Raw genomic sequence first — 12,571 nt, 5'->3', positions numbered from 1 at the left:
TGTAGTATTTAGAGTGTATGGTATCTCATGAGAGGCTTCAAGCTTGTCACTTGTTGCTGCTCAGTTATGATCCTGACAGGTGAAGACCGCGGAAAAAGAGTTTGCCCCTTCCTTGCAATTATGTCTGCTCTGTCTGCACAGATTGCTACCTCAGTTGTATTCACACTGCAAAACAGTGCTAATATTCCCTTTTTCACCAACAGCATGGGATCAAGCACTGCAGCAGTTTATGGGGCATTATTAGGTCAGCTCTCAGGTATGCTGATGCATTATTGAAATTAGGATTTGGAGCATGAACTTTAGTGAAGACATGGTAAAACTCTGTGTTTACATCAAAGGTAGCATCAAGTGACTGAAACGGATTGAACACAACCCTTAGATAGCCAAGAAAAATGTGCCTTTCCCAGTGATTTGCCAAGTACTTTTCCACCTGACCAGCAATGATTTGTTTTCTGCATAATTCAAACAGAGCTGAAAATAGCTTGCTGCTGTTATTTTTATTTGAGAGCAGTAACGCTCAGTTTATAGAGTACTTTCTCCAGAAAAAGTTCAAGGCATTGAGAAGTAACTTCACTGACAGAAACCTTTCTTTGGCTGAATTTCACAGGCAGGGAAGGCTTTTAGTATTTTTGTTAGTTTTCATATGAGACCAGCTGCTTTCCTGGAAAATATGACTAAACTTCTTGTCTGTTTTTAGTAAAAGATGAGGTAATTGAAAACAAAATCTAAATATGGTCAAAGTGAGTTGAGAGTCTGTTTTCACTTAGGCCTGAATTTTAGAAAATGTATTTTAGAAAATATTCAGAGACTTAAAAATACAGGCAGCCATTTGATGAAATTTTGCAAAGTACACATAGGTGTAGCTTCCTGTTGCTTTCTAAAACAACTTTCCTCCTCCTTCTCTGCTGCCCATCTTTCCTCCTGTTCCTGGCTTAGTTCTTCCTGTTTCATTCATTCATGTTTGATATCTGGGATTTCTAAACAGCTAGAAGTTAATACTATGAGAAAAGAGATCCATTTCCTCCTTAGAGCAAGCAGGAGGTGAGGGATTAGGCATGTTTTTGGCAGCAGTTTGCTGTCAGGCTGGTTCACCTGTGCAGAGGACACCATTCCCTAACTACCCCTTTGGACCAAAATAATTTTAAAAGTTTGCCTTTGGATCTCTGCATGGGAATTGGGCTGCTGAGCCTCAGCTTTCAGAAAAGCACTGGCAACACTGGGCATAAAAAAAAAGTATTAGAATGACCTTGGAGGAATCAACACATACATGAAGAGCTGCAGGATGCAGCCTGGTGCTCTGGGTGCCTGCATCCTGCCCTCGCTGCCAGCAGTCACCTTATTTAAAACACTCCATGCTAATGCCATTCCTTTGAAATCATTGTCTCACTTGACAATCAGTGAAATGTTAAGCAAAATACCTTGGTGGCTGGCTCAGAGTGGAAAATATAGAAATTTTAGTGCCTTCTGAGAAGCCTGAGGGAGTGCTGGGTCCTGTGTGTCTCTCTGCCTGCTCTTCAAGTCAGCCTCAGCAGAAAGCATCAGGGATGCTTTATGTTCCTTTATGTGCAAACCCTTTGCCAATGTTTGCAAGGGGAACTGACAGGGAACTATGAATCTCTTGGGAATCACAGTATCTGAACAATGCACCCTTGCACACACCTGGAAATGGAGCACAGAGAGGTTCAGGCACAGGCACTGAAGCGGTCAGGTGAACAGTTTCCCTTTGAGTCACTGGTTGAGTATTATGAAACAAAATAAAGGGGCTCTGGTAGCAAGGCAATTTCCTTTCAACCCCTTGTCAAGAGGAGGGTGAGCAGTAGAGGTATCTCTACACTGCTAAACAGAAGATGATCGGGGATCACACCCAGGCTCTTGACCCCTGATCATCCTGACTCAGTTTTGGCCATCCCCAAAGAGCTCTACCCAGAGATTTTTGCTCCAGAGATGCCTGACACTGAGCAGCACAGCTGCAGGCTAGCTAGCAGCACATCACACAGTCTCTATCATTGAACAGTATGAATGTAGTTTAGGTATCTCCGCAGAACTATATATATATTATTTTGCAATTCTGCATCAACTACCTGCAGAACAAACTTCTGATTTTTGCTTTGAAATTTTCAGCAGAAAAGTAATAGAGGATGGGATCAAAGCAGCTGTTTGTGGCAGCGAGGCAGAGAGTGACCACCAGTGCTTTGTGCACGGGCAGGCTGGCCTGGCTGCACACACTGTACATCAGGTGGGCAGTTTGCAGTATGTGATACGGCAGGAAACAGAGGAGGAAGAGAATGAGAGTGATGATGATGGTTGACAGTGCCTTCTTGTGACAAAGCCATCCTCTTGCTCTGCTGAGTCCTGGACTTGAGCAACGCTCTGATTGCAAAGACATAGCAGACAACAATTGTACAAAACGGCAGAATGAAGCCCACGATGAGGACAAAGCTGTTCATCACGAGGAGCCTGTGCGTGTTGAAGGGGTGTAGGTCCAAGCATTTGACTGGGGTGCTGTACCCAGCGATTTCCTTGCTTGACAGAGGGCTGGTGGCTGCCAGCACGAAGATCCATATGGCTGTGCAAGTTATTCTGGCATACTTTGCGTTGGTTACTTTTCCACGTTTGAACGGGTAGATGATGGCTATGAAACGAACCACACTGAGCACGGTGAGAAAATAAATGCTGCAGTACATATTCATGTACAAGGTGTAGGTCACGATCCTGCAGAGGATATCACCAAATATCCACCGCGATCCCAACAGGAAATATGTAGCCCGAAAGGGCAAGGTGCTCACAAACATGAGGTCTGAAATAGCCAAGTTCTTCATGTAAATATTTACTGACATCGTCTGCGAAGGCTGGAAGAAAACATATATGGAGAGACCATTTCCAACAGCACCCAGGAAGAAGATAATGAGGTACATGATGGGATAAATTACTTGTTTCAAGCCATCAATCGAACAGTCGAAGGAGCTGTTAGTGAAGTTGTCATCTAGAGCCATCTTGGAAATATTCATAGTCTGAGCCAGGCTCTCCATTTTTCTGCCAAAGTGAAAAGAAGTGATGTGAGTGCTGTATTACAGACTGGGCAGGAAGTTTGGCTATTTGGGACTATTTCACTGAGGGCAGAAATTGCAAGGTGAAGATGATGGTGGGAAGTAAGGGTTAATAAGTAATTGCTTGTGCTGTCCCAGTAAATACACATCTAGAGGCACAAAGCCCCAAGTAAGCCCTAAATAGTTTCAGTTTTATAAGCAGCTGATTGTTGCCTCAGCCTATGAAAGTGTTACCTTTTCAATGTGAGTGCTATGTGTGTGTTTGAATGACAAGTCTCTGATCTTTGCTGTGCAAAACAAGCCAACTTGCTGTCAGCCACTTTGTGGCAGGGAGGTTTTGAGTCCCCAGTCACCTACCATGGAAACATCAAAACCTGATCAGAAAAGAAATCATTGTCCACTGGTAAGTCTGCATTTCAAATTAGAATAGAAAGACAAAAGAACTGAATTTGCCTTTTGGAACTAGTGAAATTTTTCTGGTATGTTTTTGACAGCATTTCCTGAGCAATACCAGAGTTATATTGAAAGATGTATAAATTAAGGACATTAAACACCGTGTAAATACTATGCTAGTCATGCATTGCTCTTTTTTTAACTCCCTCCTCCTTGAACTGTATTTGTTATTTCTTGTTAGCTTCTGATGGCTTTCCATGTCTCTTTCTGTGATACCTTTGTGTCATTTACCACTCCCTCAACATCTTTTGTGCTAAACTGTGACCATACAGTCATCTACACACACTGCAGCTTCCAGGGCAGCCCACGTTTGCAGCCTTAATAAAAATGTCCTCTGAGCAAATGGGTGTATTCAGAGAGAGTGACATTTTTCCTCCTATGAGGATTAATACAATAAAATCAAAACCACTCACCACTAAACCTTCTAAATAACAAATTGTTTTTCTCCTTATTGTCTATTTCCTTGACAAACTCTTGATTCTTTCTCTCTGCTGTTGCGGAGTTAGTAATATTTTCAAAGGAAGGTTTCAGTATTGTTGCTTGTTTATAGTGGGAGCCATTCCCTCTTTGCATCTACCAACATATTCTAAAGATGGGGCATGGAAAATTTTAGCCTAAAAACCACAACTACACGGCATTTCTAGATGCATGAAAAAGAAGCTTTTGATTTGCCTTAGTGAGAGTGATAATGTGTTCACGGTACACAACTGCATTGTATCTCTTACTCTGAACCTCAGTGGCTTCACAATTTGAAACTAATTTATTTGCACAGGTGGAGTCTACTTGGGGGTAAAAGTGGGCTCTAGATTTGGGTGCTCTGGACTCCCAATTACCCAGTGTGGTGTAAATGGGAGATAATTTTCAAACTCAAGCCTGATGTGGGAGCCTGAGCTGTGTTCAGAGCAACCTATGGTATCTTCAGGATGGTATCTCAGAGTCTTTCTGAATCCCTTAATAGAGCAACCAGACGTGCTCCAGCAGTCACCTTTTATAGTAGCTGTCACCACTGAGATGGGGAGCGTGGGAAGCACAGTCCTGCTCTCCCAAAGAGAAGAGCTTAATGGATATTGAGCCTCAGCAAGGCCCTGGACTGAGTAAGCATGTGCTCCTCAAGGAAATATTCTCCTCATTTGAGATCCTGTTTTCTCAGAGAGGAGAGAGGTAAAATACTCTTCCTAAGAACAAATTTTTTGCAATCAGAGGACTTTAAATGGTTTTTGGTTTTCTGCACACAACAGCTGTCTCATATACATGTTTTCTGTGTAGGATCAAAAAGCAGATTTTCTCCTAATGGAACCTGATCTCTCCATTTTGCAGGGGAAAAATTGCAGCCTGAGGTACTGCAAAGGGAAGAACCCTTCTGGCTGTGTTTTCCTATAGTCCAAGCATATTTGCTTTTAGGAACCCTAAAATACAAGAAAATATTAGTGAAGGGAACTGCCACCTGTTGAAACATTCCTATTATGTGTGAAAGCTGTGAGGTAGAGGAGTCAAACGAGGTTGAAGAACTTGTAGCATGGACAAATTCAAAGTCCTGCTCACCACTGCAAGTGATGGCTTGTGGCCAAATGCTATCTTATGATGGATAGGATTAGGGCAATGCCAATTCAATTGGTGAAAAGTCCTTGGGTCTCTGCACCCTTCAGAGAGCACTACAAGCACAGGGCCTGAGGCACTCTGCTCAAGCTCTTCATATGAGGGTATCTAGCTGACAACTGCTTAAAGCTATTTTGTGCTCTAGCTGAACAAGTGCTTCTCAAATCTCTTTCCAGCTAAAGACCTAGACTAAAAGTAGATGTGAATGTGCAATTGGGAAAATTCAGTATCATTGAACTTGGTAAGAAAGTCAGTACTCAGATTCCTCTCCAAGTTATTCAAACAAAAGTTTCAGGCTGTCAGGGAACGTCTAAGAGAAAGACACTGGAGACCAGTCAGTGGGAAGCTCTTAAGCACCATGGTGCCTACCCTCAGTAGGGGGTCAGCAATGACCCATGCAGTTATGATATGTAGATGCTCCTATTAGCTGTGTTTTAATGCACAGATGAATATAGAAAGAAAGGTGAAGTGAAAGATATATTTCACACAGGACTGTCTCAAGCAACCACAGAGGAGAGGGGGAGAATTTTACTCCACCTTGAATCCAAGAACCTCTTAACCTTAGCCAGCTAAGGTTAAGAGATGGCTCCTAGATACACAGAATGACATATCTAAGGACTGGAAATAAACTTTGTTTTCAGCCAGAGTGTCCAGGCAGTCTCCTGGGTCAGGAATGAACAGGGTGAGTTGAGGGTGGGAGACTGGACCAACAGGACCTTTTGGGGTCCCCCAAAAGAAGGGATATTTGCAGTAAGATCTAACAGCCCTCTGAGAAAAAAAAAAGCTGGGGGGGCGGGGGGAAGAAAGAACTGACTCTCTCTTTAGTGGTACTGCAGGACTTCTCTGATAGAAATTCTCAAGCAGGAGATTTTTTTTATGTATGAACTTCCCTGATGGAAGCTATCAAATGGAAGCAGCTGACACATGTCCTGAGGCTCTGACAATCTCCCTGGCAGGAGAGAGAGAACATCAGCTGATCAAGAAAAAGGGAGCCTTTCTGAAATAACTGCTGCATAAGTAGATGCGATGTAGACTATGGGTGGGTTTTTGTCTTTTCTTCACCTCTGTGAAGTCTTTTAAAAATATTTACAGCTTGGTTAGTGTGGATTTTATAAATAAATATTTACCTTTCATTATGAAGTACATATATCTTATAAATTATATATCTTTATTATGAAGATCTATTTTGCCTTTATCTTAGTCTGGCTTGAGTGTGATTTAAGGTAAGGTGATAACAGAAAGATATTCCTTGCTTAAGGTGAATCTAACACCCTTAACAAATGGATGGGTGTGCAAGCCACCTGGGGGGCTGAGAGAGCAGAAGTAAGAGGATGTTTGTTTAATTAAAGGAAATACTAAACTCATAAAAAATGCCCCAAACCCATCATATTTTAAACTCAGAATGCAGGTATCAGTCTAGCAGCAGAGTAGGGGCTACTCCATAAACTGCCCTGGGTGTGATGTGTGTGTCTGCATTGCCAGCGCAGGTGTTATGTGTTTGTGTGCAGAGAAAGGGGCTGGGGACACGGAGGGACGAGGCTGGCTGTCTTGAGGCAAGAGTGGCTCAGCAAGAGCAGAAAGGAGCAGCTTTGCCCAAGGAACAGACCTTCTGAGGTATCTCTGCATATCACCTGGGGGGTGTGAGAGAGGAGCTGGTGGTGGCTGCGGTCATTGTGGGTACCAGGAATGAAGGTGTGATCTTCGGGGGCTCAGCTATGAGGCAAGAGAGAAGCTCATCCAGGCCCAGTGTTTCAGTGCATGGATGAGGTGTTAGAGAGCAGAAATTTAGGTATGTGAGGAACTGAGGGAACAAGGGCAAGTGTTACTGTACCCAATGTAGATTGAGGCTGCTGGTGCTTGCAGACTGAAAGATTTGAAGAGGAATATTTAATCAGAAGCAATAGGGGAGCTGATGGGCACAGGATATTTGCTGGACTGGCGAGACTTGTGAGGACAGTGAACTTGCAACCAGTGCGCCTCCGAAAAGCCCAGGGGGGAAATAAAGCCCAACTGCAATAACTAGGGAAGGCAACTCCAGCTGTCCACAAATCCAGTTGACTGCCACATGCTACCTTCAATGTCTGATCAAAAACACAGCTTATGTGTAATTCCGCACTGATGCCCAAATCCAAAAAAGAGACAGGGGTGCTGTCAGGCTTGGCATGAGACCACAACTGTGGTGCAAGGACAACCTCAAAGACCTGCAGGAGAGAGGATAAACAATGGGAGTCTGTGTTGCCATGCTACCAGCTTTAGGGTAATGATAGCGTAGGATGCATGGGTGGAGGAGTGACGCTGTGCATGAGGGACTGTATAACTTGCAACAGTATAAAAATATTATGGCTGAAGAGACACACTACAGAGTTCTTGTAGGCAGAGATCACATACTCCAGTAATAAAAATATAGGACTAGGAATGCAGCACTGAACTCCTTATCATGATTATGACAGTTACCAGAAAACACTGAGTGAGGGTAGGAAGGTGAAAGCAGGTAGCAATAGCAGGAGATTCTGGGCATGTTTATAAAAATGCAATGCTGCAGCAGAATGAGATAGGATGTCCATATGCAACAACTGTTTGATGCCTAGAATAATGAGTCCTGCAAACAAATCCACAACACAAGATGCTTATTCTACGTTTTATCTTTACTGCTGCATAGGTTCTAATTCAAGCAGGTTTTGGGGGAGGTAGAGGAAGCCCTGGACTGGCAATCAGACTAGAGCTAAGTTCAGCAGCATGGTGGGGCAGAGAAGCAGTCCCAAAAGGAAAAAGCCCACATAATTTTGGGGGTTGTTTAGAACAACAGAAAATTCTACAAAATCTGTGTTAGAAGGCTACATTCCAAAACAAAGAGACATTTTAATAAATATTGAGTCCAATGTCTATCAGTAGAATAATTAGCAAGACTATTATATGGAAAAGATCTCCATTGAGAAAGCTTGTCCAAATGAGGACGACAGAAGTCTGTATCATGGCAGATCAAATATGGAGAGGAAACTAAGAGCATCAAAGGAAAAAAAGTGAAGACCTTCTGGTAAGGATTTTTTGGCTGACAGTGAGTTTTGTAAACCCTCTGAAAAAGGAAAGACAGCTTGGGAACTGGCAGGGCTGCTTGGTGGCAAAACATCCCTTAGGAACAACAAGGTCACAGCAGAAAAACTCTGCCATTTCACTCTTGCCTGCCAAAGACTTGGGGTTATTTTCTTGCCTCACACAGCAAACAGGTCAGAGGAGCCAGCTCCACTAGACAGATGTGTGCAGGAAGTATTAAACCAAACAGATAAGAGAGGAGACGCCAATAAATAATCAGGACCAGATGGCATTCATACAAGTATCCCAACAGATTTCAGCTGTGACACTGCTGGCCAAGGCGCATAACCCACCATTACAATCAGGCGCTGTGCCAGGGGACTGACGTGTCACCAGTGCATTCACAAGAAGGGCTTGAGAAGACAGCTCAAGGACCATGAGCTGGTCATCTCAGTGCAGGAAGCTACAAACCACTGACACCTATTTCCACCTCTGGCACATATGGGGGGACTCTGTAACCAAGAGCAAAGGCACTGAGCTCATTGTAGTGCCAGTCCACTGAGAAAGAGTCTTTACATCTTCTGAAAAGGAAGACCCTGTTTCACTCACCCAGTGAATGGCAGTGATGATGATGGATGAAGGGGACCCAGTGGTCATTTTATATGTGCATAAGGATATACATATAGGGCCAAGGAAGGTGGTTTTCCCCCTCTACTCCACTTTTGTGAAATCCCACCTGAATACTGAACTCAGCTCCGAGAACCCCAGCACAGGACATGAACCTGCTGGAGTGGGTCCAGAGTAGGCCATGAAGATGATCAGAAGGCTGGAGCAACCCTCCTATGAAGACAGGCTGAGGGATTTGGGTTTGTTCAGCCTGGAGAAGAGAGGGCTCCTGGGGAGACCTTAGAGCAGCCTTCCAGTACTTAAAGGGGCCATACAAGAAAGCTTGAGAAGGGCTTTTCACTAGGGTATTTAGCGATAAGACAAGGGGGAATGGAATCCCTGGAAGTGTTCAAGGCCAGGTTGGAGGGGGCTTTGAGCAATCTAGTCTAGTGGATGTCTCTGCCCATGGTGGGGGGGGAGGTTGAAACTAGATGATCTTTGAGATCCCTTCTCACCCAAACCATTCTATGATTCTATGATATGTGTGCATTTATATGGTTGCATTTGTCAAAGCCTGTGACATAGCTCTGCACCATGGGTTTGTTCAGTACCTAAGATGCCAGAGAGCTGGAAGGCATGTTCTTTTGTGGGCTGAAAGCTGGCTGAAGTGTAGGAAGCAAAGTGTGGGGCTTAATAAATCAGAAATGGAGTCCTCTAGGGTTTGGTACTCAGACTAGATTTATTCAATGTCTTTATCAATAACCTGGAGATGACAGCTATCCAGGTTGGCAGACACCATGCTGGAAGGGTGGCAGATGAGCATTAGTGTATTTTAAAGTAAGGTGATACAGGCTGGGAAAAATAATCTAAATTGTGCCTAATTATATGGATTTTAAACTGTCTGTTAAATTCAGGAAAGGGCACTTGGCATTGGTATCATTGGCCACTGACTGAGCTCTGTCTTGGCTACTACATCAGCAGAAGCAACCAAAATTGTCATCAAAATGAGAGGCAGCATCAAGAAATCTATGGAGAACAAAGTATCACCTTGTATAAAATCTTCATGCACCCCCATAGTGAAGAGTTCTTGTCTCTACATTCAAAACAGAGAAGTTGTAGAGAGAGGCAAGTGAAATGATCAAGGAGACAAAGAGCTAAAAAGCCTAAGGCTCTTTGGTATGGAAAGGAGGAGGCTGAAGAAGGATGTGGCAAGTTTAGAGAGTCACAGAGATGGCAGATAATGTGAATGCAGACTGTTATGCATATACTGTATCCTACAGTACTGGGATTTGGGGTGCTCAGCAGAGTGGTTGAGTTTCAGTCAGGTAAAAGAGGTGTTCCTCCGTGCAGCAAGGACTGGGCAATGCTGGGAGTGTGCTGCCACAGCTGGCAGTGCAGGCAGGCATCTTAGCAGAGTCAAGAGGACAGGACAAATGCAAGGATAATACAGGGGAAACAAAAGGCTAGGCAGGATGCATACCCCAGAGTTCATGGACAGCAGTCAGAAAGCTCAGGAAATGTAAAGGGAAAGCACACTGGAAGGTGACCAGGCAAATAATCAGGCTCTAACCAGCCTCTCCTTTTGCCACCATCAGAGACCGAACACTGGGCTAGATAGATGGCAGTCTGGGCTGCCTGCACATTTCTTACACTTGACTTCACTGAACTACCTTTAATTCCTGCTGGTGAAGTGAGCCCAGTGCCTTTAGTGATATTAATACAGAGATTCCACCCTGTATGCCAAAATGTTATTACTGTGAAAGTGGCAATAGTGAATAGCCCTGGGCTCCCCCAGTTCTTGTGGAGGGCAGTCAATCAAGTCATATGACACCTCAGAAGAGAATGGGATGGATTTCTCTACCATGCCTGGACAGAAGAACATATTCCTTTTGAAGCAGTTTGGTGGAGGGATGCTGCTGCTAAAGGTGTTAATATGAAACGCGTACTGTCTCTAAAGGTGCAAACATGAAGCTCTCTGTTTCCAAACTGCTGATCTGCAATCTGCTGCTCTGAAACACTGCATTCACCGTAACACGAAGAATGACCAAACAATTTATTTTTAATAAGGTGTTCTGCATATGCAAAGTTAAATAGGGAAATGTGCTGTTCAGTAAAAATATACTACTTTGCTATGTCAGGTGATAAATACATAGAACCTCTTGTATACCAGGAAAAAAGATGATCTTTGCATCTATCACATCTATCCTCTGTGTCTGAAGAGGACCCCAGACACCTGAGTCTCATGGTCATTACCCAAATAGGAAGGCAGTTATCATATTGCTATTATGTAGGAGATAACTTTCATTTGCCGCTGCACTTCCAAGGACAGAAGTTTTTGTGTTTTTTTAAAGTTAACACTGGCTTTCTTTCTAGCATTCACTTTGTGTTTCAGGAGCAGCATTACCAAGAGTAAATGTAAAAGAATGCAATATCTAGAATTAACAGTAAATTAATCAAAACCTGGTATTTTATTTCTAAATGCACAATAATGAAAAGAAATCGAGAGTCTGACATTTAACACTTTCTATTTTTAAAGATTGCAACAAGCCAAATACGTATTTTTCATCTAGTTAAAAACCAAGGCTCACTTAATCAGATTCATAACTTCATTGTTAGATTCCATCTGGCAAATAATCCTAGTTCCATAAATCTACCCTTTTTTTTTTACCAAAAACATTTCTCAGGAGCGGTTTTGTCATAGAGAAGTTTAGTCAATGATTACTGCTTCTGGCAAATAAAAAGCCAACTACAAATAATAAGAAAGAAAAGTAGGTTGTATTTTAACTATTGCAACAATTTTATCTACATCAGAAAAAGTAGTAGACAAATCTTGTCCTACCTCAGCTCATGTGCCTTCTGGTATGTTCAATATTTCCTTCTTCTGCTTGCTGTTGCTTACAAACTTCAGCCCTTTTAATGGAATGGAAAACCACAAAAACTTCATGCAAAACCCAGGTGCTATTTATATAGAAGCCACAGATGAGCAATGAGTGTTAATATAGGGAAGAAAATCCTTATTGAAAGTTCTTACATCTTCTTAAAAGAGAAACGTTCTCAGCTCAAAGAATGGTGCCAATCTTTCGCCACTTTCACCCAATGAAAGTGGCTCTTCAGATATGGGGCATGTCGGGAAGCTTTCAGGATTTCTGTATTTGGGCCCATATATGTGCTTTCATTACTCAGAGTTGCTCAAAGTATTAGAGAAGATACCTGTACAACCTTCACATGAATCATTAGAGTTTCTTGGAATAAGGTAGAGGATACCTGTTGGGATCACTTCCAAGGGGCTTTTCATGCAGAAATCACAGTAATAACAAAATTGTAAGCAGGTTACTTAATTAGTGCATAATATCATTCAGCTCATAGTTCAAGGCAGAGTTTACCAAGCTGAGGAACTAATTTTTCCTGAATTTTGATAGGAACAGAATACATAGCTTTGTTAGGCCATGAGCCAATGGCTGCAGTGAATGCCTTACTTCCTCTCAAGTTTCACAGCTTCTCAGTGGAGCAACACTGACTGCACAGGTGGGTGCTCTGAGCCCACTGTGGTTGTGAAATGGGTATCTATACATACTATAGGTGTAAAAGCTTGATTATGCCTCTTCCATGCTGTCAGCACGTGCAGGTGGACCAGACACCTTCAAGTGCCTTCTGGCTGCTGTGCTGTATTTCATGTCAGCAGCAGGTCAGGAGTCCACACGTTGCTGCTTACTAAAGCAGATGAGGATCCTGCAAAAGAAACCTTCTCACCACCCAAATTTGCAGCTGTCTACACCCCAAAGTGCTATGGTAATGATTGTAACTCAGCTTGTAAGCAGCTCTGCTGGTGGTCTTTTTTA

At 43.0% G+C, this 12,571-nt stretch overlaps 1 protein-coding gene across 1 annotated transcript; it reads right to left on the bottom strand.

Annotated features, from left to right (window-relative positions):
• Positions 1 to 2,077: 2,077 nt before the first annotated feature.
• CYSLTR2 (cysteinyl leukotriene receptor 2) lies at positions 2,078 to 3,435 on the bottom strand. Its single transcript, XM_050333087.1, is given in 2 exon segments — positions 2,078 to 2,329; positions 2,331 to 3,435. Coding segments are annotated over 2 exon segments (951 nt in total). The 5' UTR covers positions 3,030 to 3,435.
• Positions 3,436 to 12,571: the final 9,136 nt, after the last annotated feature.

Source organism: Myiozetetes cayanensis, unplaced genomic scaffold (genome assembly GCF_022539395.1).
Source record: "Myiozetetes cayanensis isolate MyiCay16 unplaced genomic scaffold, myiCay2020 scf5-8, whole genome shotgun sequence".
In the NCBI taxonomy this organism is placed as follows: Eukaryota; Metazoa; Chordata; class Aves; order Passeriformes; family Tyrannidae; genus Myiozetetes; species Myiozetetes cayanensis.
Note: the sequence above shows the minus strand (reverse complement) of the source record. Positions and strands in the feature narration are given on the sequence as shown.